The sequence below is a fragment of the Bufo bufo genome, chromosome 1, assembly GCF_905171765.1.
Source record: "Bufo bufo chromosome 1, aBufBuf1.1, whole genome shotgun sequence".
Taxonomy (NCBI): Eukaryota; Metazoa; Chordata; class Amphibia; order Anura; family Bufonidae; genus Bufo; species Bufo bufo.
The window spans coordinates 637602786-637630451 of NC_053389.1; the positions used below are offsets into that span (position 1 = coordinate 637602786).

A 27666-nucleotide genomic window follows, 5' to 3' on the forward strand; every position below is an offset into this window, starting at 1 on the left:
AAAACTGCCCACACAGCAAATTACTAACATGACTTCATGACTTTTCTTGAATAAATCTCAGAATTTTAAGGCACCCCATAAAAAGAACACCTATGTCATTATGATAAATTCCAATTATTTTCCGTCAAAGATATTATCAAGGATTCTATTTATGTGACACTGAAAAGAGAGGAGTGGAAATGGTTTCCTTGACTTTGGCACGTGTTGGACAAACGTATGATGCAAACAGCAATACTCAGCAATATCATTGTAGTCTTAAAAGGCGAAGCAGGCATGTCTTGCATACCTAGCACACGATCATAAGTTGTATAATGTCTGGTTGGAGTTGGCAACACTTTTTAAATGGAGGAAATGGATTTTGGGTATGAAACTGGAGCACATTAATCTGTCAAGTAAAGCTTGTTAATATTTTTGACAGTTTACTAATTTAGTCTTTATCTTCTTTTTGCACCATATTTCAGAATCAGAGAATCAAAAAAGTTGCATTTTTAGGAGTAAAATTACATATTTTCCTGGCATAATTTAAATTTAAAAAATATGATGTTTGGGCTGAAGACCATATTTTTAAAGACCCTGCAACCGTTTTTTGGAGAAATACAAATACTGCTTAACAAATGGAAAGTAGTAGATAGATAAATGTTGTAAAATGTGTTCTGTTGATGACACTCGTTGCACTAGGGCAACCTTCGGCACTCCAGTTGCTGTGAAACTACAACTCCCAGCATGCAGACTCCCAGGCTGTTCTTATAACTCCCATGGACGTGAAAGGTGGATTCTGGGAGTTGTAGTTTCAGAACAGCTGGAGTGCCGCAGGTTGCTGATCCCCACACTCATTCAAAACGTATACTGTGAGACTGTATTAATATGTGTCAAAACTCAGTCCCCACGGGCTAATATCAGGGACTGAGGCTAATGAAGGACATGCCATAATAACTTTGAGGCAAGTCAATAGGCATATTAGATACTTGTTATACCAACTGGTGGCTGGCTCACGCTTTTCAACAATTTTCTACCGTGATTTTGTTTTTGCTTGTAATTTGACTTTTATTTTGCAGTGAAAATTGCAGTAAATGTTAAATAAATTTGCCACCTTTTTAAATTCCTCATACCCATTTTTAAGATGAATATCTAAATAAAGTAATACATTAAAGGGGTTTTGATAGTGTTGACCTATTCTCAGGATAGGTCATCAGTATCTGATCGTTGGGGGTCCAACACCCGTGACCCTCACCAAACAGCAGTTTGAGAAGGCAGCAGCTTTGAGAAGGTGAGCACCGTGGCCTTCTCGGTGCTTACCAAGCGCAGCGCCGTACATTGTATAGTGGCTGTGCTTAGTATCGCGCTCAGCCTCATTGATGTGATGGGGCTGATTCTCAAGAAGAGTCTCCACCAGTGTGCCTTATTTAAAAATGGAGGGGATGCATTTGTCAACCAGAATTCTTATTTAATTTAAAGAGGGTTCTCCATCTTTTTACTACATTTTTGCGGACAAGAATAGGACATGTTCTAAATTTTTTGTGGGGCCATGGCGACCTTAGAGTGCATTCACACGACAGTATGTATTTTGTGGTCTATGAAATGCAGATCCACAAAAATTACGTATGTGTGACATCTGTGTTGCATCCGTTTTTTTTTTTTTGCAGATCCATTGTGACAATGCCTATGTTTGTCAGCAAAACGTACAAGAATAGGACATGTTCTATATTTTTTGTAGGGCTACGGAACAGACATACAGATGCGGGCAGCACACGCATACCCATTGAAATAAATTGGTCTGCATTTTATTCGAAAATAATGCAGAACGGATGTGGACCAAAAATATGGTCATGTGAATGGGGCCTTAAAGGGGTTCTGCACTTTCATTTAACTGATGATCTATCCTCTGGATAGATCATCAGCTTCTGATCGGCGGGGTCCGACACCCGGGACCCCCGCCGCTCAGCTGTTTGATAAGGCAACGGCGCTCCAGCAGCGCCGTGGCCTTCTCACTGTTTACCGCCGGCCCAGTGACGTCACGACTAGCGTGGGCGGGGCTAAGCTCTGTTCACTTGAATGGAGCTTAGCCGTGCCCAGGCCAGTTGATACTAGTTGTGACATCAGTGGGCTGGCGGTAAACAGTGAGAAGGCCGCGGCGCTGCTGGAGCGCCACTGCCTTCTCAAACAGCTGATCGGCGGTGGTCCCGGGTGTCGAACCCCCGCCGATCAGAAGCTGATGATCTATCCAGAGGATAGATCATCAGTTAAATGAAAGTGCAGAACCCCTTTAATGATTGGGGCCTTAGTTACTGACCAATTGATGGCTGACTGGACACTATAACAAGTTCCTTTTTTTTCCTGCAATCTTTAACTTTTTATATTTGTACATGTTTGTAGTGGTATTTATTAATTGGTTGTGCATCAGTTGGCCTTTTGAAATCTTATGTCTGTTGCCTGCTTAAATATTAAATATCACAAGGTCCTCTTGGAAGATTACACATTGCTCAGCCAACACACATTGGCTGACTTCAGAAGTGTGGGAATTCAACATTGAGAAAACGATGAAGAAATAAAAGGTTTAAAAGCAAAGTGGCATACTGCCCAAACAGATCCACCCCAGTGAAATATGTTTCATTTTCATCACAATCCAACAATTCCATCACATGGCTTCAAACTCACGTTCCACTTTGGAACCTCTCATGGTCTATTGTGAGCTCAGAACAGAATAACTGCTGGGCATTGAGAACAGCTCCATTAGTTACTGGATATTTACATAAGTATTATTCGGTCATGTCTGTTTCAGACCTAAAAAAAAACTACAATCTGAGAAAACTGGCAGCCAGGATTTCACATTCATCTGTAGATTTTCTCTGTCCTTGAAGCCAGCAGTTTAACATACTGTTTCTATTACTGTTCTTGTTTGGGATTTCTGTCTCACACTTGTTGCATTCTTCAATGAAGGCTGAAGGATGGAATTTGATTTATTTGTATAATATACTATAAATCGGATTTTAATTCAATTAGAAGGAAAATTGCATATTAAAGCTCTTAAGTTCTTGCAAGTATGAACATTTTCAATGAATTAACAGTTTGCGTACTTTTTTTTTTTTAGTACATTGGATAAGTAAATGCCATGACCAATAATACTGTCAAACTAGTTAAGAAAACCCTTTTTCATCATGGAGCTGGGTCTGCGATCAGTTGAACACTGTAGGCTTGGCTTCTGAAACCTTTGGTGATCTTTATAATTGAAATACATATTTCCTATGATAGTGGTATACATTGGCACGTGTGAATCTACTGTGACCATAATACATAAGCAAACACTCACAGATGTTCAGCAGCACTCTGAAGTTGCTAACATATATGTAAAATGCAATATTTGAATATGTGTTCATTGCATTATTACGCAAATCGTCTCTCTTTCAAAAAAAGAAAAAGGAAAAAAAGAAAGCTGAGCCTCTAGCACTACCTGTTGGAAGAGAGCTGCATACCTTTTTACCAGAGGAGCATTGCAATGGCCTATAAGACTCCTTCAGTCCTAGGCGCTCTCCACAAGGAGAAATAGTACCCTACCATTATTACTGTAAATGCCATGGGTATAACTATAGAGGTATCAGTCAAAACTAGGCTCTGGTACCTCTGGAGAGCCAAAGGATCCTCTGCCACATTATAGCTAGCACATGGTTGGCGGGAAGCCTTGTCACAGATTTTAAATTAGGGCCTAGGAGCTTCAGGTTTCTTTGCTTTTTGAACATGTGTGAGCCCACCGACCATGAAACGTAGTTTTGTCATTCAAATTTTGCAAATTCTTCTTTGGGAAAGGCTTTCCTGATTTCACAGGAGGGAATTTGATGCTTTCTTTGGCTTTAAGTATAAGGCACATGCACAGAACTGTAATACAGACTTTGTTCTGAAGGATCTGATGGAGCCATGAATCCATGCCATCTTTCAAAAGCATCCTGACACGGTGTCATTCTTATGTGATTACACATAAGAAAGAAAGGGTTACATGGTCTACAGCTATGGTTTTATTGCTTGAAGATGCCACCCACACTTTGCTTTGTGGGATGGTAGGATGACTGTCATACTGTATGATTGTCTACGTTGAAGAATCACACAGTTTGAAATGAGGTTGTGTTACAATGGAATCCTAAACCTATCGTCTTAGGCCTCAGTAGGTTTTACAGCCTTGACTATTTTTGCAACTGGCTTCTAGGTGTGTCTGAATATATCTAAACACATCCTGGCTGTGTTCTCTTCAAAGTATCTCATACATTAGGATATATAAAATGAAGACATGAAGTCTTAGGTATAAAGTATATTCCATGTATTTTTAAGAGCTAAATAAAGAAAATCTATTCTAAGTCTTTACTGAAGTTATTTTTATAAATAGTGACTACCTGCTAACAAGGTCAGAGTCGTATTAACCTAACTCAGCTCAGAACAATGCTAAAAGAATCCTATGACTCATTCTGCAACATTTCTAATGAAGCCCAGTTGTTGAATGGAGTGTATTGTGCTCAACAGAGGAAAAGATTTAGAGGATTACTATGAATCTATATAGAACCTGTATCAAAAAAATTATTTCATTGGAATATTTTAACAGCAGGGAATATAAATCCAATTCAAAAGTAACAAATATAAGATACATATAGATACCAGCATACAGAAGGAACATGGCCTCTTGTAAAATGTCCCAAATTTCGCAATTGCTGTCTAAGGGCTTATGCACACGACAGTATTTTGCGTTCAGTATACGGGTTTTTTTTTGAGTTCAATATGCGGTAGATATACTGAACCATTCATTTCAATGGTTCAGCAAAAAAAACTGAAGTGTCTCCGTGTGCATTCCGTTTCAGTATTTCCGTACCGTGAAAAGATAGAACATGTCCTATTATTGTCCGCAAATCACGGTGCTTGGCTCCATTTTAAGTCCATGGGTCCGCAAAAAAAACTGAACACATACAGAAATGCATCCGTATGTCTTCCGTATCATTCCGTTTTTGCTGAACCTTCTATTGAAAATGTTATGCCAGCCCAATTTTTTCTATGTAATTACTGTATACTGTATATGGCATATGGAAAAACAGAAACACAACAGAAACAAAAAACGGAACAACGGATCCGTAAAAAACGGACTGCAAAACACTGAAAAAGCAATACTGTCGTGTGCATGAGCCCTAAGAGAAATTAAAAAGGGTAAATAGTCAACAAAATATCGCACACAGATTAAATGTGCAAATAATACATATACATGTATAGACCATATTTTTCTGTCTATTAGATGAACATCAGACCTCAGATCAGACACCGATATCAGACCCCCAATTTTCATCAGACCTCAAATTAGACCTCCATTCCTCATCAGTTCCCCATCAGATTTCAGATCAAACCCCCAAATCAGACTCCCATTGATTATTAGACCTCAGATCAGACCCTCATCAGACCTCAGATCAGACCCCCATTGATTTAAACCTCAGACCCCCATCAGACCTCAGATCAGACCCCCAAATCAGACCCTCATTGATTATTACACTTCAGACCCTCATCAGTCCTCAGATCAGATCCCCATTTCTCAATAGACCTCAGATCAGACCCCGATCAGACATAAATTAACTTACTTCTCCAGCTATGGATTGTGCCTCCACTCTGAAGATCCATTGGCTGTTCCTGCACTCACCGATTCCTGGTCTTATCCGGATGCCCCATTACATTGTGATCTGACATTGCACAGCGTCAGGTCATAGTGCACACACTATGTCCTGACGCAATATGCATTCAGGACAGTGCAGCACCCAGAGAAGACCAGGGAGCGGTGAGTACAGCCAGCACTAGGATCGCTTCACTTATCACACCCTGGTAATACTGTGTACTAGTGAGGGCTTCCATAATGGAAACACTCACTAGTATTCGCTCCATAAGGCGCACTGCCATTTCCCTCCCCACTTTTGAGGGGAAAAAGTGTGTGTAATGGAGCGAAAAATCCGGTAATCAGAAAACAGGTTAAATACAAGAATACAAGTACACTGCTATCTCTATGAAGAATACAATACAGTACAGATTTATACAATACAGTACAAGTTTATAAGTCACAGGGGCCTCATGGGATACACCCAAAGCTATTAAAAGAGCTCAGCGGTGAACTAGCAAAACCATTAACAGAATTATTTAACCAATCACTGGCAACAGGAGTCGTCCCAGAAGATTGGAAATTAGCAAATGTTGTGCCCATTCACAAGAAAGGTAGTAGGGAGGAATCGGGCAACTATAGGCCAGTAAGCCTGACATCAATAGTGGGGAAATTAATGGAAACCATACTTAAGGAGAGGATTGTGGAACATCTAAAATCCCATGGATTGAAAGATGAAAAACAGCATGATTTTTTTGATTGGATGACTAAAATAATAGATGGCGGAGGTGCAGTAGACATCGCTTATCTAGACTTTAGTAAGGCTTTTGATAATGTCCCACATAGAAAGCTTATCAATAAATTGAAGTCTTTGGGCTTGGACTCCCATATTGTTGAATGGATTAGGCAGTGGCTGAGGGACAGACAACAGAGGGTTGTAGTCAATGAAGTATATTCAGACCATGGTTTTGTTACCAGTGGGGTACCTCAGGGATCTGTTCTGGGACCAATATTGTTTAATATCTTTATCAAAGAAATTGCAGAAGGCCTCGATGGCAAGGTGTGTCTTTTTGCTGATGACACAAAGATTTGTAACAGGGTTGATGTTCCTGGAGGGATACACCAAATGGAAAAGGATTTAGGAAAACTAGAGGAATGGTCAAAAATCTGGCAACTAAAATTTAATGTTAATAAGTGCAAGATAATGCACCTGGGGCATAAAAACCCAAGAGCAGAATATAAAATCAGTGATACAGTCCTAACCTTAGTATCTGAGGAAAGGGATTTAGGGGTCAAATTTTTCAGAAGACTTAAAGGTAGGCAGACAATGTCATAGAGCAGCAGGAAATGCTAGCTCATGCCGCTCTACAGAGCACTAGTGAGACCTCATTTGGAGTATTGTGCTCAGTACTGGAGACCATATCTCCAGAAGGATATTGATACTTTGGAGACAGTTCAGAGAAGAGCTACTAAACTGGTACATGGATTGCAGGATAAAACTTACCAGGAAAGATTAAAGGACCTTAACATGTATAGCTTGGAAGAAAGACGAGACAGAGGGGATATGATAGAAACTTTTAAATACATAAAGGGAATCAACAAGGTAAAAGAGGAGAGAATATTTAAAAGAAGAAAAACTGCTACAAGAGGACATAGTTTTAAATTAGAGGGGCAAAGGTTTAAAAGTAATATCAGGAAGTATTACTTTACTGAGAGAGTAGTGGATGCGTGGAATAGCCTTCCTGCAGAAGTGGTAGCTGCAAACACAGTGAAGGAGTTTAAGCATGCATGGGATAGGCATAAGGCCATCCTTCATATAAGATAGGGCCAAGGGCTATTCATAGTATTCAGTATATTGGGCAGACTAGATAGGCCAAATGGTTCTTATCTGCCAACACATTCTATGTTTTTATGTTTTATTGCTATCTCTACGAAGAATACAATACAGTACAGATGAAGGTAAAGAGCTAGGCAGTGGGCAAAAAAGCCAAACCTCCCATTGGGTTTGCATTTTTGTCTTTTGATTACAGATCCACCGCATAAATAAATTCTTGCTGCAAGTCTTGATTGACTGATGAAACTTTTGAGATTCGGGGAAATACTGAAAGTTTCCAGTGTCAAGCTATTGTATTGTGGGTAGCTGAGTGAATATGAGCTACTGTCCATCTAATTAAGGTTATTAAGCCCCATACAGAGGGCTAGGGCTTGGTTTATGGGATTGTGAAACCAGATAAATTATGTGAGAGAAAAATAATTTACCATGGAGGGAATATTTGGGGGCGGTAGCACCACACATGAGCCTTTATGCTTCTTTGCCCGCACTTATACCAGCATGTAACATTGTACCCTGGGATAATGTTATTATTATTTATTATTAAAGTGCCATTCATTCCATAGCGCTGTACATATATAAAGGGATATACATACATAATACAGACAATTGCACTAAGCATAAACAAGACGAGTTACAAACTGGTACAGAAGGAGAGAGGGCCCTGCTCGTGATGGCTTACAATCTATATGGTATGGGAGGGGAGAGGCAGAGGAGCAACAAGGCGAGAGTGCTAGATGGAAGGCCAAAGAGGAGAATGTTGCAGTAGTCTAGGCGGGAGATGATGAGGGCATGTACAAGCATTTTCGCAGATTCAAAGTTGAGGAAAGCGCGGATGCGAGACATGTTTTTGAGTTGGAGGCGGCAGGTGGTGGAAAGGGTTTGGATGTGCGGTCAGAAGGAGAGGGCAGAATCCAAGGTCACTCCAAGGCAGCGGACTTGGTTGACCGGAGAGAGTGTGCAGCCATTGATCGTGATAGATAGGTCTGTTGGGGGGGTTGAGCAAGATGGAGTAAAGATGATGAATTCTGTTTTATCCATGTTAAGTTTTAAAAAGCGAGAGGAGAAGAAGGATGATATGGAAGATAGGCATTATAAGATTCTGGATAATAAGCTGGTGATGTCTGGACCAGAGAGGTAGATTAGTCGTCAGCATAAAAGTGATACTGAAAGCCATGGGACTCTATGAGATGTCCCAGGCCAAAAGTGTAGATAGAGAAGAGCAGGGGTCCTAGGACAGAGCCTTGCGGGACACCAACAGAGAGGGAATGAGACGAGGAGGTGGTGCGAGAGTGGGAGACGCTAAACGTCCGGTCTGTGAGGTATGATGTGATCCAGGAGATGACCAGGTCAGTGATGTCAAGAGATGAGTTTGCAACAGAAGGGAGTGGTCGACAGTGTCAAAGGCAGAGTACAGGTCAAGGAGAAGGAGGACAGAGTAATAATTTTTGGTTTTGGCTGTTACTGTAGTAGGTCATTGGTGACTTTGGTAAGGACAGTCTCCGTTGAGTAGTGGGGGAGCAGGAGGACAGGTGAGAGGACAGTTCAGAATGGACATGTTGTTCAAGTAGCTTGAGGCATACAGGGTATATTATATTATAAGCTAATCTGTCCAGTTGTACTTTCCAGATTTGCTACCCTTAAGGACTCAGCCCTATTTCACCTTAAGGATTTTTTGCAAATCTGACCAGTGTCACTTTAAGTGCTGATAACTTTAAAACGATTTGACTTATCCAGGCCGTTCTGAGATTGTTTTTTCGTCACATATTGTACTTCATGACATTGCTAAAATTGGGTCAAAAAAGTTCATTTTTTTGCATAAAAAAAAAACATATTTACCAATTTTTTTTTAAAATTAGCAAATTTCAAAGTTTCAGTTTCTCTACTTCTGTAATACATAGTAATACCCCCAAAATTGTGATGACTTTACATTCCCCATATGTCTACTTCATGTTTGTAGCATTTTGGGAATGATATTTTATTTTTTGGGGATGTTACAAGGCTTAGAAGTTTAGAAGCAAATCTTGAAATTTTTCTGAAATTTACAAAAACCCAATGTTTAGGGACCACTACAGGTCTGAAGTCACTTTGCGAGGCTTACATAATAGAAACCGCCCCATTCTATAAACTACACCCCTCAAGGTATTCAAAACTGATTTTACAAACTTCGTTAAAATGGGTTAAAATGGGTTAAAATGGAAAATTAGGCAAAAAAATGAAATTCTCAAATTTCATCCCCATTTGCCAATAACTCTTGTGCAACACGCACAAGAGTTATTGGCAAATGGGGATGAAATTTGAGAATTTCATTTTTTTGCCTAATTTTCCATTTTAACCCATTTTTTCCACTAACAAAGCAAGGGTTAACAGCCAAAAAAGACTGTATCTTTATTGCCCTGACTCTGCCGTTTACAGAAACACCCCATATGTGGCTGTAAACTACTGTACGGGCACACAGTAGGGCGTAGAGGGAAAGGTGCGCCGTATGGTTTTTGGAAGCCGGATTTTGCTGGGCTGGTTTTTTGACACCATGTCCCATTTGAAGCCCCCCTGATGCACCCCATGAGTAGAAACTCCATAAAAGTGACCCCATCTAAGAAACTACACCCCTCAAGGTATTCAAAACTGATTTTACAAACTTTGTTAACCCTTTAGGTGTTGCACAAGATTTAATGGAAAATAGAGATACAATTTCAACATTTCACTTTTTTGGCAGATTTTCCATTTTAATATTTTTTTTTCCAGTTACAAAGCAAGGGTTAACAGCCAAACAAAACTCATTATTTATGGCCCTGATTCTGTAGTTTACAGAAACACCCCATATGTGGTCGTAAACCGCTGTACGGGCACACGGCAGGGCACAGAAGGAAAGGCATGCCATACGGTTTTTGGAAGGCAGATTTTGCTGGACTGTTTTTTTTTTGACACCATGTCCCATTTGAGGCCCCCCTGATGCACCCCTAGAGTAGAAACTCCAAAAAAGTGACCCCATTTTAGAAACTACGGGATAGGGTGGCAGTTTTGTTGGTACTAGTTTAGGGTACATATGATTTTTGGTTGCTCTATATTACACTTTTTTGTGCGGCAAGGTAACAAGAAATAGATTTTTTGGCATGTTTTTTTTTTGTTATTTACAACATTCATCTGACAGGTTAGATCATGTGGTAATTTTATAGAGCAGGTTGTCACGGACATGGCGATACCTAATATGTATACAATTTTTTTTATTTATGTAAGTTTTACACAATGATTTCATTTTTAAAACAAAACATTTTTTAGTGTCTCCATAGTCTAAGAGCCATAGTTTTTTCAGTTTTTGGACGATTATCTTAAGTAGGGTCTCATTTTTTGCGGGATGAGATGACGGTTTGATTGGCACTATTTTGGGGTGCATATGACTTTTTGATCGCTTGCTATTACACTTTTTGTGACGTAAGATGACAAAAAATGCCTTTTTTTACACCATTTTTATTTTTATTTTTTTACGGTGGTCATCTGAGGGGTTAGGTCATGTGATATTTTTATAGAGCCGGTCGATACGGACGCGTCGATACCTAATATGTATACTTTTTTTTTATGATTTCATTTTTGAAACAAAAAAAAACATGTTTTAGTGTTTCCATAGTCTAAGAGCCATAGTTTTTTTTTAGTTTTTGGGCGATTATCTTGGGTAGGGTATGATTTTTGCGGGATGAGATGACTGTTTGATTGGTACTATTTTGGCGTACATGCGACTTTTTTGATCACTTTTATTACCTTTTTTGGGAAGTAAGGTGGGCAAAATTTAAATTTTCTCATAGTTTTTATTTTTTATTTTTATGGCGTTCACCGTGCGGGGAAAGTAACATGACCATTTTATAGATCAGGTCGTTACGGACGCGGGAGAGGGAGGGTGCTGATGGGAGAGGGAGGGTGCTCCCTGAGCTCTTAACCTTTTCCATACAGCGGTCCGTACGGACCGCTGTATGGAAAGGGTTAAACGGCTTACATCGCATCACCGATGTCAGCCGTTTATACCAGGGTGTCAGCAATGTGCTGACACCCTTGTATAACCACTGTCCACCAACGATTATTCAAGGGGAGGCGGGCGGGGGATCGCCGGCATCCCGTTCGGAATTAACCCCCGGGGCCCCGCAATCTTATTTTAAACTCATGACGTACCGGTATGTCATGGGTCCTTAAGGACTCGGGAAACATGCCGTACCAGTACGTCATGCGTCCCTAAGGGGTTAATACAGGTCGCGTTTTTTGCCAACCAGAATATTGCATGTTTGATGGGCCATTTGATGAAGTTCAAAAACCCCTTTAAGGATAAAAAAAAAAATGAAAATTTAGGATGTCAAAGGTAGTTTGGAAGTCTTTGAATGATACTAGGTAGTAGTTTTGATACAATTTATACCCCACATCGATGCCTTTACGCTACTTTCACACTAGCGTTTTAGTTTTCCGGTATTGAATTCCATCATAGGGTCTCAATACCGGAAAAAAACGCTTCAGTTTAGTCCCCATTCATTGTCAATGGGGACAAAACTGAACAGAACAGAATGCTCCAAAATGCATTCCTTTCCGTTTAGTTGCGTTCCCATACCGGAGAGCAAACTGCAACATGTAATTTGCTTTCCGTCCTGGGATGCGGAGGAAGACGGATCCGGCATGATCCCCAATAAAAGTCAATGGGACGGATCCGTTTTCTCTGCCACAATCTGCCACAATAGAAAACGAATCTGTCCCCCCATTGACTTTCAATGGAGTTCATGACGGATCTGTCTTGGCTATGTTAAAGATAATACAACTGGATCCGTTCATAACGGATGCAGATGGTTGTATTATCAATAACAGAAGCGTTTTTGCTGAACTCTGCTGGATCCAGTAAAAACACTAGTGTGAAAGTAGCCTTAACCACTAGTTCCTTTTAGTAAATGTTGTGTTATCGTTGTGTATACAGGTCTTGTAATTAATAAACTGTAGTAAATTATCTACTGTTGTTAGCAAGTAATGGCCTCCAATTCAGGTTCAAATGAGGTTGTTTGCTTACATTTTTAGAGGATTATTATCACATTTACAATGATTTCTGGACCACGTACTTTATTAGACTTTTCAGTACTCCAGTACCTGTTGTAACATTGCAATCAATCTACTCAGCTTTGTTGATTGCTTATTTCTACAGGTATTGTAGCGTAAAAGCATTGTCCACTTTGGACAATTCCTAAATGTTAGAAGATAACCTTATCAATAAGCTGGGGACCCCAGTGATCAGCTGTGATCTGATGGGCAACTTGTGAATACAGTAAGTGTTCAGGTTCCCTGAAGCACCAGCACAAGATAAATGAAGCATTACCTAGTCCCCATTAAAATGAATTGGTTGTTAATGCAGGATCAGCCCAATCCTCTACTCACTCTGTATCTGCTCTCCATTCTAGCCAAAAGCAAGCATAGTGCTTGCCATAAATAGGACCTGTACATGATACTCACAGGGTGGTGCATGCTGGCCACAGCAGCCTGATCCCCCAGCTTGCAGTTGTGTCTCACCATGCACATGTACATTGTAAGACTGGATGGGATAAGCTAGTTAAGATGTGCTAAAACATAATGCGGTTGAATGTTTTATATTGTCCTTATTCTATAATAGTTGAAACCTCATTTATATCAACGTTTTTATATATTCCAGGTTCCACAGAGGATAGAAGAACAAAGTGGCACTACAGAAAATATCAGTGTTGGGTCTACTGGACAGTGGGGTAGTTGGGGACCTTGGTCAGCTTGCTCTAGAAGTTGTGGTGGTGGTGTTATGGAGCAAACCCGACCATGCCTTCCTAGTAATTACCAAGAAAGGAGCCAACAGGTTCCAAGTTTCCAGTACTCTGCTGGAGAAAGAAGTACCAGTTATCAAAATTCACTTGGTTATGAAACGGCTTTGAATCCATATACTGGACATGTGGTATCTGCCATTCGGACATCAGTACCATTACACAGAAGTGGGGACAACTCTAGAATAAAGTTTCCGGTATCCAGTGACTTGAGTCAAACTAACCTTGGAAGAGGAATAATAAGAAGTCGTCAGCCACTGCCTCAAGGACACATCTCAAGATTAGAAAGGAGGTATTACCAGTGTTAATTTTTAGTTTGGAATCCATTAACTGTTTTCTATTTCCACCTGTACATGGTTTATTTTATTCATCTACATAAGTTAATAACATTTGGCAGTGAGATGGAGTCATCGTGAAGTCTATACTTGATGACTTAAGGAGGTGCACCAGTATTGTATGCATTTATGGAGAACCAGTGACTATTATTATAGTAAATTCTAGGAAGAAGAAATAGTTGAAAGGTAACATAGTGAGTAAATGATAAAGGTTCATAGAGGATTACTAAATCTGAAATACCACTTTCCTTATTTGAGCTAGTAAGAAGATACAAAAATATCTCTGGAAAATCATGAATTAAAAATTATTTCATGTAAGACTTTAATTTTGGTAGAGACAGTGTTTTATGTATGAGGAACATTGGCATTAGTTAGTAACCTGGATGCCAGCACATACCTTTAGACTGAGATGAGGCACTCTATGAATTTTAGCATGTCAAAAAACTGATTCCTGAAACAGAACAATCCAAATTTAGGTGTATGAGTATACTGTCATATCTGTGTACATCATCAAATATATGACATACTAAATCCACAAACTTCTCTATCGCAAACACTGATGGTGCAGAAGTCTCTCACCACACTAGCCATGGTGTCATGTCAACATTTAAACCCCAAAAAAGAAAAAGGAGACATGCATTTTTATCTTTGCTACTGTTAATGGGGATATTAATTATTGATATTTATGCAAATCTCAATAATTAATATTCATAAATAGGCGTGAGTCGTCTAGTGATTACTCCTCCTATTTATGCCTAAATAAACAAATCACTACTGATTACCTTACGCTACACTGAACTACCTGTGGCTATTTCTGCAGCGCCTTACTACTACAAAAGACTACACACTGTGCTTAAATAAAAGGTATTTATTAACACACTACACGTTACAGTCTAATATTTGCTTATAAATATATATATCTTTATCAATGGAATATACATATATAGTTATAGCAGCACACAGCAATATAAGTAAACACACTATAACAACACACTAAAACGGTCCTAACTACGCTAACACAGTCACAAATCCTCCCCAGGATCTAACTACAATTACAATAATACAAGTCTAATTATACGCTATATCTATATATATTTATAGATCAATGGTTATAAATATATATACATATAGACGCACACACCACAGTACAGCAATTACACTACAGTAAAACACAATACAAACCTAACTACACTAGACAATACACAATTGCCAATTCCACCCCACACACTAGCTATACAATACACTTACATACATTCATTAGCAGCAACCCACCCGCCTGGCTACTGACTGACAAAGGGTTAACACACGCTCAGCTGCTGCTGGGGTAAGCAGGCAGCAGTGAAGGGGTAAAGGATAACAGGGCAGCTACAGGGGTAACTGGGGCTGCCTCAAGGGTACAGGGCTGAGGTTAATGCTGCAGGAGGTCAGCAGCCAGGGTTGGGGGATGGTTGGTGGAGCAAGGGTAATGCAGGGGTTATACAGTGCTGGAGGGAAAAGGTTACTCAGCCATCTCCAGGGGCATGTGGCCTCTCTTCCTTCAGGGAGCTGTTCCCATGTGTCTCTGTTTGTAGTCCAGTTCCAAGAGAGCCCCTTTGTCCTGGCTAGGGCCAATATATGCCCAAAAGCAGCCCACCTCCCCCTCTTCAACAGGATGGTGATGACATCATCGTGGGCGTGTGACAGAATCCTTGAACTGCCAGTTGGCCCCCCCCTGAGGCTAGCTCAGGAATCAAAAGACTTCCTGCCCAAGGTGTAAAGGAGAGCATCCCCCCAGATGCCACAACATAGCACCTCACACCCCCCATGTGTCTCTGTTTGTAGTCCAGTTCCAAGAGAGCCCCTTTGTCCTGGCTAGGGCCAATATATGCCCAAAAGCAGCCCACCTCCCCCTCTTCAACAGGATGGTGATGACATCATCGTGGGCGTGTGACAGAATCCTTGAACTGCCAGTTGGCCCCCCCCTGAGGCTAGCTCAGGAATCAAAAGACTTCCTGCCCAAGGTGTAAAGGAGAGCATCCCCCCAGATGCCACAACATAGCACCTCACACGCCTATGTCATAACAATCCCTAAACAGAACTAGGCTGATATATATATATATATATATATATGCAAAGGAAAAATGGCGGCACTGGCTATAAAAAAAAGGCTCATTTAGAGCCGAAACTTTGCACCGGATGGTTGAATAAAGGCATCATCATTTTTTTCACCCTACTGGAGTGCCGTCCTTCTTCTGGATTCTATATATATATATATATATATATATATATATACACATTACACAACCTGAGGATCATATCAGTATATACATATATACCCACCCAACCTGGGGGCACTTATGTAGACATGTATATACATACACACAACCTGGACAGATCCATATACTGGGCCCACATTTAGGTATATACATTCATATAGATGTCTGGGGCACATCTACATGCATGTATATATACACAATATAATTCTGGGGCATAAATGGGCAGTAATAAGCCCACCTGCATATGGATATATTATACATAGAGATGTATGCTGACAAGGGGGCATACATACATCTCCATGTATACACCCATACCACCTGGACCGGCCCATGCAAAAGGGCCAATATATATATGCATATATGTAAGGGCATACATACATATATATTTAAATCCAACACTTCCCTCAACAGCTACCATTGTACTGTGCTATTTCTAATGCCTACTTCACATTTGTATCTCAATGCCATATCGACATGTGACTGCTGTGACCCAGCACTGGCCACAGTGGTCAGAAGCTGTACACAATGACATCTCCACTGCACTGTAAATCTGCAAATAAAAAGGGGGTTAGTCAGCACATCCCGTGCAAGTGGGTAGAGACTATCTGACTGCATGTCTGCCCTGAAGAAACATGGAGAAACAGGGTATTCTGCTCCCTGTCTGTAGCACACCCTCAGAAGCAGTAGCAGTAATGGAAGGCATTTTACAGCAAAACTGAAATGCTTATATATAAATCCAGTAGTTAAGACAGTAAATCACTTACATAGCAGCAGCAGTCTCTCTGCCTCTGCTTGTCTGCAGCAGCCCCTTCCTCCTCCTCCTCCTCCTAATCCTTCCTCCCTTCTCCATAGACTTTGACTATGTAATATGATCCTTCAGTGAGCAGGCAGCCCATCTTCCCTGAGGATGGATCTCAGCAGTGAACTGAGCGTTAATGGGGGGAGGGGCAGGAGCCTGATAAGAGAAGAAGGAAACATCTTTCTCTAATGAAAAAAACATGAAATGACATTTACTTTTTAAAGTGTGTCTATTATTGAATGAAATTACCCCTACTTTTATATACAAACTGATCTGAAGTGTAAGCCACCTGACAAAACCTAGAGATGGCTGAGAAAGAAGTGTAGTAGCTAAAATGTATGGCTGCAGTATATTAAAGCTAGTCACTAAAACAGTAATATTTTAATGTCACTGCATGCATATTAACGGGAACTTGTCATGTTGTAGAGGCAGTGCAATCTGCAGGCAGCATGTTATGTAACAGGAGGAGCTGAGCAGATTGACATGTAGTTTTGTAGGAAAAGATTCAGTATAACTTAATTTAGGGGTCCAGTGAGTGGTCTTACTCAGTGATAGTGTGTATACAGAGATAGCTGTCAATCACTAATGACTGCCCACTGGACTCCTCCTAAACTGCCCATTGGACTCCTAAACTAAGAATGAGCAGGAATTAAAAAATTATGTTTTCCTACAAAACTACTTATCAATCTGCTCAGCTCCTCCTGCTCGGTGATATGTTGTCTGCAGATCGGACTGCATTTTCAATGTGACAAGTTTTCTTTAAGTTTGTAATTCAAATCAGTATAGGGTATATGTTATTGTCCTGAAGATATATTAATAATGTGTGGCCAATAACACACTGAACAAATACCACATAAGCAGAGGCCCAGCTTTAAAACAAAACTAATTAGAATTATACATTCCAGATCAAATTCTACTTCCAATATGTTTTAAAATAATCTTATCCTAAGAAAACCCTGAGGATAGATGATCAATTACGGTATGTACTCCTGGAAAACCCCTTTAAATAACCATGATAGAAGTGTATAGAAGTACTGTACAGTAGATATGTGACAAATTATGCCATCTGCTCAATGCAAACTGATGCAGCTATCTCACAATTAAATGCTTCATTATCCATGTTTATATACTGTAGATTCTATGTAGTAAAGCTTAGAGGACATATACAGTGCATAGGCAAATATGGGTCAAGTGATACTTCTCCCCACACTTTTAAGGAAATGCACTGATTGAATTATTAAAAGGGGTTTTCCAAGACTTTTTAACTGATGATCTATCCTCTAGATAGGTCATCAGTATTGGTTCAGTGGGTGTCCGACATCCGGGACGCCTGCTGATCAGCTATTAAGGTGGCATCGGCACTCGTAGTAGCGTCATGGTCTTCTCACAGCTTAGCCTTGGCCATGTGATGACCCATTCATCTATTACATGGCCTAGGCGCAGCTCAGCCCCATTGAAGTAAATGGGACTAAGCTGCAATACCAAGCACAGCCGCTGTACAATGTATGGCGCTGTGCTTGATGAGATGAGAAAAGGCCACAACGTTACTGCAAGCACCGGTGCCTTCTCAAAAAGCTGATCGGTGGGGGTCCCGGTTGTTGGAACCCCACTGATCAGATACTGATTTGGCTAGTTTCACACTAGCGCTTCTATTTTCCGGTATTGAGATCCGTCATAGGGTCTCAATACCACAATAATTGTTTTGTAATTTTTTTTTTAGGCTAGTGGTGCACAAGCAAATTTATTTTGGTGGAAGCTATTATTATTTTACATCTCACAGTTAATGCTGGTAATGAATACTTCTCTGTATGCCGATCTATAGAGTTGCATTACTTATTATCTTTATCATTCATTTGGCCATAAAAAATTTTAGATGCCTGTGATTTTTGGATAAGTTGTCCAGGAAATTCCTGTTTGCAACCCTCGCTTTAATGCAGAATCATCACCTATTAGAAAATGTTGACATTGTGTTAATTTCAGCACCTCATCAAAAAGTATAGCCTGGGACAGCAGAGCCACAAGTTATAGTACCATGCTTCATAGAACAGGGCAAACTTCTAAACCCACCCAGTGTTATATTCATAGACCTTCTGCTGACATGTTAGAAATACTCTCCCAAAGCGTGTTCTACTTTTATAAATCTACAAATCATTTACATCACTACATTTTGCACGTTTAAAGAACATTTATTAGTATGATGATGATGTCATAAGGGATTTGGGAGGAATCCAGTATTTGAACAAAGAACGAAATAATGGTAATTGCAAAACTGTCCTTTTGAAGTCTAAAATCCTTGTTTTCTTTGATAAAGGGAAATTTCCAACTTCGAATCTAAATTGAATTATTAACTGAATCTTTTACAATTATACTTTTATCCTATTATTTCAAAAGCAAAGCTTTGTAAGCCACAAAAAAAATTAAAATCTTTCCTGCCGCACCCTGTAGTGGTATGTTTTAAAAGCTAGACTTTGAAGTCATCGGGTGCTGTCCACGTGCAGGTTGTTTTGATTGTTTTTTTGGGTGCAGTTTTTGTCTGGTCGTGTCAACTTATGGGTTGCAACATCACCCCATTGACTGAGATTATTTGCTATTCAGGCAGTGCTACACAGCGATCTTTAGGCTGCAGTGACCAAAGTCGCCATGCAGCCCCAGCCTCAAGCTAACCACTGGAGATTTTAGGTAGCTATAAAGGTAGACTGTTGGCCCATTTACATGACCTGATACTCAGGGCAATAACCATCAGATATACACCACAAAATTGGCATATATCTGTTCTTAAATGACCACCATAGTTTGTAAGGCTGAAAAAATACATATGTCCATCCTGTTCAGCCTATTTATCAGAGCAGAGCAGAAAGAATTAGCTTAGCTAGCTGAGAGGCCTTTGTTGGGATCTTTTGGGTACTCTTTCAGCTTATCTTTCTATCTATTCTCCTTATCTTTATCTGTAGTTCACTGCTTTGGTCAATGGCTGTCTAAGACTTTTTTCGCACTACCAGCATTATAGTCAGTAGGGCCGGTGGGCATTCCGGTAATGTCTGGCGATGCCGGATCCAGATATGTATTGTAGCTCCGTCAGGCTGTTCTGTGTTGGAATAGCCTACCGGAACTATACCAGCAGTGTGAAACAGGCCTAAGCAGCTTTGCAGAGAAAGCCAAGTGGAAGCAGCAGGAGACTTTGTGCTAAGTCAAAACTTGTCTCACACATTCTGCCAAATTATTAAAGGACAAGGTTAGTTTCTGAGCAAGATGCTTTGCATTCTTTATTTTTATATATTATTAGTTTTTGGGTTGGAGTTCCTTAAGTTCTTCTTGCTCAAGTTTCCGTGGGATTTGAAGGTCAGAATAGTGGAACATGGCACAATAATTCTAACCAATTTAAAAAATTTTAATATTGATGCGTGTGATGAGTAAAAAAACGCAGATAAGGTTGAACCATAATGACTATATTATTAGATTCATAATGACAGATCTAGGAGGGACCTACACATGCTTATGTATATACTGGTCATCTGCAATCAGTCTAATGGTGGCCATATACCTTAGCTGAGGCTACTCCTACAGATTTTTGTCACACTATAAAAATCAATGTGAAATCGCTATGCATAAGGAATGCATTGAGGAGCTTGAAAATTGCTTACAAATTGCTGTAGCTAAGTGTGTATTGCTGGAGCAATTTAATCACTAGAGATAAAGTCGCTGTGAAATTCCTGCTGTGAGTAGGCAGCGATATTTTTTTAAATTGCTACATGCTGGGATTTTGGAGTGGTTTCCAAACTACTTTTTTCTCCACGGAGTAACATGAAAATGTCTTGCCTAAAAAAATCACTGAGATCTCTGATTAATTGCCTCCAGCTAGTCACTTATCTGCAGCAATTTGGAAGCGATTTTCAAGCTATTCAATACATTCCTATGGGCAGCAATTTCACAGAGATTTCTTTGTAGAGTGACAAAGAAGTCTAGGTATAGCCACAGCCTAAGGGCTCATTCAGACGTTTTTTGCGGTCTGCTAAAATGTTGATCCATTTTCTTGCGGTCAGTTCAGCATGTTCGCAAAAAAACGGATTGCATTCTGCATTTTTGGGGACCCATAGACTTCAATGGAGCAGGGTCCCAATTTACACTGACAAGTATAGGACATGTTTTATTTGTTTTGCAGGGCTGTGGAACAGAAGAAAAGATGTGGACAGCACACGGAGTGCTGTCCGCATCTTTTGGGGCCCCATAGAAGTGAATGGGTCCGCATATAATCCGCAAAATTGTGTATCAGATGCGGAAAGCAATATATGGCCGTCTGAATGAGCCCTTAGGCTATAGCTACACCAAGACTTTTTGCAGCACTTATTTCATTTTAATGAGTGACAGCTGTAGTCCAAAGCTGTAAACATGTTGTCGTGGAGCTGGTGTGGACTATGTCACTGAACAGATTTGGCTTAGGGGGACTTCTAAGGGTGCTATCTAAGTGGCTCCCATGATCTCTAACCCCTATACAGGTATCTAGACTCTGCTACAGGGAAACCACCAGGCAATTACCTCTCTGTTCATTGACAACTGACCCAAGTGAGTTAAGAAACATTGGAGCATAGCACAAAGGGGACAGTAAAAATTGTAGTCAGTGTAAGAGCTGAAGTCAGGGCAGGCAGAGTCCGGTTATCAAGCCAAAGGTCTGGGCAGACAGTGAGGCGTCAACACGAGAGTCAAGCAGAAGTCAGGTCAAGCAGCTGAGATTCAAATCCAGTAAACAGGCAGAGGTCAAGTACAGGAAGTCAGAACGGAATATAGTTCACCGTTGCAGTGACAAGCAAGCTAGAATACCTATTGCTCACACATATTCCCAGAAGGGAAGGTGCCCTAAGTACCATAAGATGGCTATCCATAGTCTGAATAGATTAGTAAGTGCACTGGAGCTTGAGGAAGCACATGATCCCAGTGTGGAGTAGACGGACCAGGGCTATTCCAATGCCCGTGCCCGATCTGAAGGAGTAAAGAGATCGCAGAGGTCACCAATTGCAGACATTTAACCCCACAGATGCCATGGTCATGGCAACTGAGAGCTAAAAATTTCTGGATCGGCTCCCCCTAGCAGTGATCAGGGTAGCCATTCATTCCCTTTGGCAGGTTCGGTCCCTCTGAAGGATCTACAGTTCTGAATCTGCTACAGTTATGTTCTTGTGGCAGAGCTCCATAGGAACACAGCAAATCTCTCACATACTTCTGGTCATGTGATGCACCACTGCGACCTCTGATTAGCTGCAGCAGTCACATGTACCCCTGTCGACGGATGTTGATCCCAGCACAGCAGTAAGAGCAAAAGCTGGCCTGGGATCTTTAGACACCGAACTCAGCAGTAGGGACCAGGGAAATATTATTTCCACCATGGGTCGGCCACTCTGGGAGGGGGTCTGTTTTATTCTTAGCTAACCCCTTTAAGTATTAAAACACAAGAAAAACTATACGAATGTGACATCGCTGTAATCACATTGACCTGTAGAATGAAGGGCACAGATCAATTTTACCGCATGGTAAGAACAAAACCCATAAAACTGGGGCGGATTTCTGTTTTTTCCCCATTCCACCCCATTTGGAATTTTTTCCAGCTTCCATCATATGCAATATTAAATGGTGACATTAGAAAGTGCAACACTTGTTCTGCAAAAAAATAAGCCCTCATCTATTGGAACGGAAAAATAAAAAGTTATTCCTCTGGGAAGGCAGGGAGTTAAAATGAAAATGCAAAAATTAAAAATCACAATTTCCTCAAAGGGTTAATGTATGCAAATTAAGCCTTTGTCATAGTTTTTTTTTTTTTTCCTAACATGAGACAAGATGCTGAGAGGATCATGAAAAATAAGAAAAATTCTGGTATTGTCTTATTAGTTATACTTAATACATGAAAGCAGTTTTTACATACATACAGTATATAACTCACACGACCCTTAGTTGGAATCTGTGTAATATGGATCCCAAATATATATGTCTCTATTTCAGGTGTGCTTCAACATGTGCTGTATTATGGGAATTTTCCTCCATGTTGCTTCTATGGCCTGCTGTCCACCATGTCCACTACCATACATTCCCATTCACAAGCCATTGCGTTGAGCATGAGGCTTTACTTTTCTAAATCCCTTTTCGTGGTCATAGGATATTTTCTGATTTATTATTTCGTATACTTTAGCAGTTTTGAAATATACGTAGACATTTAAATATTACGAATAAATCTGCATTGACAGTGCTACTTTGTCTGCAATCTGTAGCTAAGGAACACCACGTTTCTGCAGTGTAGCTGGACAGTTTGGATGGGTTACAGAAACAGCTGTAGCATAGACACCATGCAGTAAGCAGCTGGAGGGAATCTATAAGGGTCCTCATCCCAGGTGGTTTAAATACAAGTCAGTTTAGACTTATTTCAGAGCTTATTCCCTGACCACACAGCAAAAGTTAAACATATGAGCAAATCCATCAGCTGTCATCCACTTGTGAGAATAAGTGTTCTTTTACACAAGCTGGTCACTGGTGTAAAGACAGAATTCACTCACAGAAATACAGTAATTTCAGGGATTGTACAAGATCTGAAAAACATGGCTGCTTTCTCTAAAAAACGGCTCCTCCATGAGTTGGACTGAATGTCAGATCTATGAAGTGAATGGGGCTGAGCTCCTGTACTTAAAGTGTCCCTAGAACAGAAAAAACTTAGTGACCCAAATGTTGTAGACGGGTTCATATTGACAGAAGGCATAGCAATAGAAGTAGACAGGGCCAACATGTGTAGATTGGGCCAACGCAAGTAGGGGAGTCTGCAATAACCAAGCTGTACACCTTAAGTGGCCATCGGTAGCTGTCACATTCTGTCCTCTTCATCCAGTTGTCTCTAATTCTGGGTGAGAATCGGCCAGATAATTCCTAACGAGCATTTGTAGGAACGCTCATTGATTATCTGCTGGTGTAAAGGTGTCGCCAATTACCTAATGAACCAGCGAAACGCAGATAATATGGTCGTTTGTGCGGTCACCAAAATCATTGATTGCGGGCAGCAGATCGTGCCATCTAAACAGCATCTGCCACGTGCAAACAATGATTCTGTATGGGGTCCTCCCCATACTGTGCTTGTAAATTCAGCGGTCTCCTTCACTGATGAGCAGGCTTCCTTCCCGACAATCGCCTGCTAAATTTTTCTGTGTAAAGAGGCCTTAAGATATGGAGCAAGGGGAATAAGAGGTGAGATATGGGCCACAGTCCTACCTTCAGCATGCTGCCTGGACGTCCTCTAATAATAATAAAAATATAAAAAAACTGAGTCCCGTTCCAAGCTGCCATCTCCGTGAAGACACAGACCTTTTCCTGCCTGCGGCTTGAGATGCTTGTGGTCTATGAGGGTGGACATCAGGGCAGGGAGGTATGGCCTCCCCTGCCTTGCCTCAGTATTCAACTGTATTCCCGTCCTGAGGACAGCAGTACAATTGAATTCAGGAGGGCACCTGCAGTCGTGGGCCAGGTACACAGTACTTGGTACTTCAAGTTTATTACTGCTGAGAGCAACAGATCAATATGTACCTGGCTAGTGGCAGTGAGAAGGGCTTTGGCGGACCCCTGGGCATCAGTCCATTGGGAAATGTCCCTGTCCGCCCCTGCTGTACACTGTCCTTTAGGGCAGTGTTTCCCAACCAGCGTGCCTCCAGCTGTTGCAAAACTACAACTCCCAGCATGCCCGGACAGCCTTTGGCTGTGCAGGCATGCTGGGAGATGTAGTTTTACAACACCTGGAGGCCCGCTGGTTGGGAAACACTGCTTTAGGGTATGATCTAAAGGGACTGGCCGTACTATACTTCTAGCTTCACAAGTGCTCTGAGCATCACAATTATGCAGCTAGTAATAGTCATTATTAAAGAAGCCTTGACGCAGATGTCTTAAGGCTCAATATGCCTAACTCATTTTTATTAGCAGGTCGTCGTACTTTCTTGCTGGTGCTGCAGTCCCAAAATTATCACTTATGGAGGGTCATGTTACTCGTTCTGTATAGCAGCAGCCTCCATTCACTTCCATTTTGAACTGACAGGGGAACTAGCGCAGTCCAAACCCAATGTAAGTAAATGGAGGCCACTTATGAACAGGACTGGTCGCATGTCCCTTTATTAGCAGCATGCAAGTAATCCCAGCAGGCGCGTCTCATTCAGCAAAGTGTATTCTTTATTGTATCATACACATAATAGTTTTTTCAGGACGCGTTTTGGCCCTTCCAGCCTTTCTCAACTGAGTGGATCCATGGTGCAAATGTTTCTGTATTTTTTAGTATTTATGCTAGGATTATGGAAAACCACAGAATCAAAACCCACACACAACAGCTGTGTGTAAATTCAGCCGATAGGGATTCATTTTTCAGTAAGCTCTGTTCTTGTGTCAGATGGACATGATCTGGAAATATTTCAGTTCCTTGTGGTTTTCAAGATCTCTGCTTGCTGTCATGCAAAAAGAAGCTTCATTGCTTTCTGTACTTCCAGTGGATAAAACTCATGTTATGTGATAGATAGACTGATCCATTACAATACAGTTATCAGAGTTGTGTCTTCGTATCCGCGGCAGTCAAACTTTGTACCGAATGACAGAAAGCAGAAATCTTAGGTAATTTAAGTTTACTGGAAAATTGTATAACTTTCTATTATAGTAAGAAAAACTTCTACTTGATGAAACTTTAAGAGTGAAGCTTGAAGAACATAGATTTGTTAGTTTTTTTTCATGGCGTTGACTTGCTAAATATAAATATTAAAATACAGTATATGCACTGGGTTAAAACTGCCATGACATATCCAGCAAGGTATTTCTAAGCATTGGTGTATTTTACGTGCTAGTCCCTGGACTGTGATGCAGGGAAGGGGTGTAAGAACTGCTGACAGCTGCCAATAATACTCTTTCTATTGCAGTGTGCGCACAGGGCACATAAAATAGAGGTTACACTATATGAATGCACTGTGTTTTACAGTGAAGAGCATCTATTCATTCTCGGATGGGTGTGGGCCCGGTATAATTTTCTGCTGCTAGATATAAGACGCATTTTACGACTAGGCTGCACCCACAATGTTACGGAAGTTTCACACTACTTAAGATCTGATATTTCCATTACCTGTTTGCTCTCAGGAAACTGCATATTCATTGCCAAAAAACGCTTTGCCTTTCAAGCTCACTATTGTACTGCAGGGTGCGGCGGGTACGTGTGAAATGCTGGTTGCTGTACCATGCTCTCTGGTATTAAAGTAAAGCAGATCTTATAGTTCACGGTTCTGCTGTGCATGGAGTATATATACAAGATGAGCTGATTCCATCTTTTTAGACTCTTTAGTCCAAAGTCCTTTCTAAAGTCGCCAAGTTAAAAGGGTTTTTAGCGGTTAGGAAACATTTGGGCACAAGTAGGGGGCTGGCGTCAAATATCAAGTGATTGACCACAGAGGTCATATGTCGTCGATGTGACATCAGCGCTACAGCCCTCTATACAAAACCAGTGGAGCGGACTGGAATAGAGCAGTGGGCAATTCAACGGGCAAGGCAAAAACCAGATGTACAGTGGCGGAAATAATTATTTGACCCCTCACTGATTTTGTAAGTTTGTCCAATGACAAAGAAATGAAAAGTCTCAGAACAGTATCATTTCAATGGTAGGTTTATTGTAACAGTGGCAGATAGCACATCAAAAGGAAAATCGAAAAAATAACTTTAAATAAAAGATAGCAACTGATTTGCATTTCATTGAGTGAAATAAGTATTTGAACCCCTACCAACCATTAAGAGTTCTGGCTCCCACAGAGTGGTTAGACACTTCTACTCAATTAGTCACCCTCATTAAGGACACCTGTCTTAACTAGTCACCTGTATAAAAGACACCTGTCCACAGAATCAATCAATCAAGCAGACTCCAAACTCTCCAACATGGGAAAGACCAAAGAGCTGTCCAAGGATGTCAGAGACAAAATTGTAGACCTGCACAAGGCTGGAATGGGCTACAAAACCATTAGCAAGAAGCTGGGAGAGAAGGTGACAACTGTTGGTGCGATTGTTCGAAAATGGAAGGAGCACAAAATGACCATCAATCGACCTCGCTCTGGGGCTCCACGCAAGATCTCACCTCGTGGGGTGTCAATGGTTCTGAGAAAGGTGAAAAAGCATCCTAGAACTACACGGGAGGAGTTAGTTAATGACCTCAAATTAGCAGGGACCACAGTCACCAAGAAAACCATTGGAAACACATTACACCGCAATGGATTAAAATCCTGCAGGGCTCGCACGGTCCCCCTGCTCAGGAAGGCACATGTGCAGGCCCGTCTGAAGTTTGCCAATGAACACCTGAATGATTCAGAGAGTGACTGGGAGAAGGTGCTGTGGTCTGATGAGACCAAAATAGAGCTCTTTGGCATTAACTCAACTCTCTGTGTTTGGAGGAAGAAAAATGCTGTCTATGACCCCCAAAACACCGTCCCCACCGTCAAGCATGGGGGTGGAAACATTTTGCTTTGGGGGTGTTTTTCTGCTAAGGGCACAGGACAACTTATTCGCATAAACGGGAAAATGGACAGAGCCATGTATCGTGAAATCCTGAGCGACAACCTCCTTCCCTCTGCCAGGAAACTGAAAATGGGTCGTGGATGGGTGTTCCAGCACGACAATGACCCAAAACATACAGCAAAGGCAACAAAGGAGTGGCTCAAGAAGAAGCACATTAAGGTCATGGAGTGGCCTAGTCAGTCTCCGGACCTTAATCCAATCGAAAACCTATGGAGGGAGCTCAAGCTCAGAGTTGCACAGAGACAGCCTCGAAACCTTAGGGATTTAGAGATGATCTGCAAAGAGGAGTGGACCAACATTCCTCCTAAAATGTGCGCAAACTTGGTCATCAATTACAAGAAACGTTTGACCTCTGTGCTTGCAAACAAGGGTTTTTCCACCAAGTATTAAGTCTTTTTTTGTTAGAGGGTTCAAATACTTATTTCACTCAATGAAATGCAAATCAGTTGCTATCTTTTATTTAAAGTTATTTTTTCGATTTTC

The 27666-nt window shown here is 40.9% G+C and overlaps 1 protein-coding gene across 1 annotated transcript in view; it reads left to right on the forward strand.

Annotated features, from left to right (window-relative positions):
- THSD4 (thrombospondin type 1 domain containing 4) overlaps positions 1 to 27666 on the forward strand; it is a 750309-nt gene that overhangs the window by 128311 nt on the left and 594332 nt on the right. Inside the window, 1 exon segment of the mRNA XM_040413864.1 lies at positions 13108 to 13538. Within this exon segment, the coding sequence (XP_040269798.1) occupies positions 13108 to 13538 (431 nt within the window).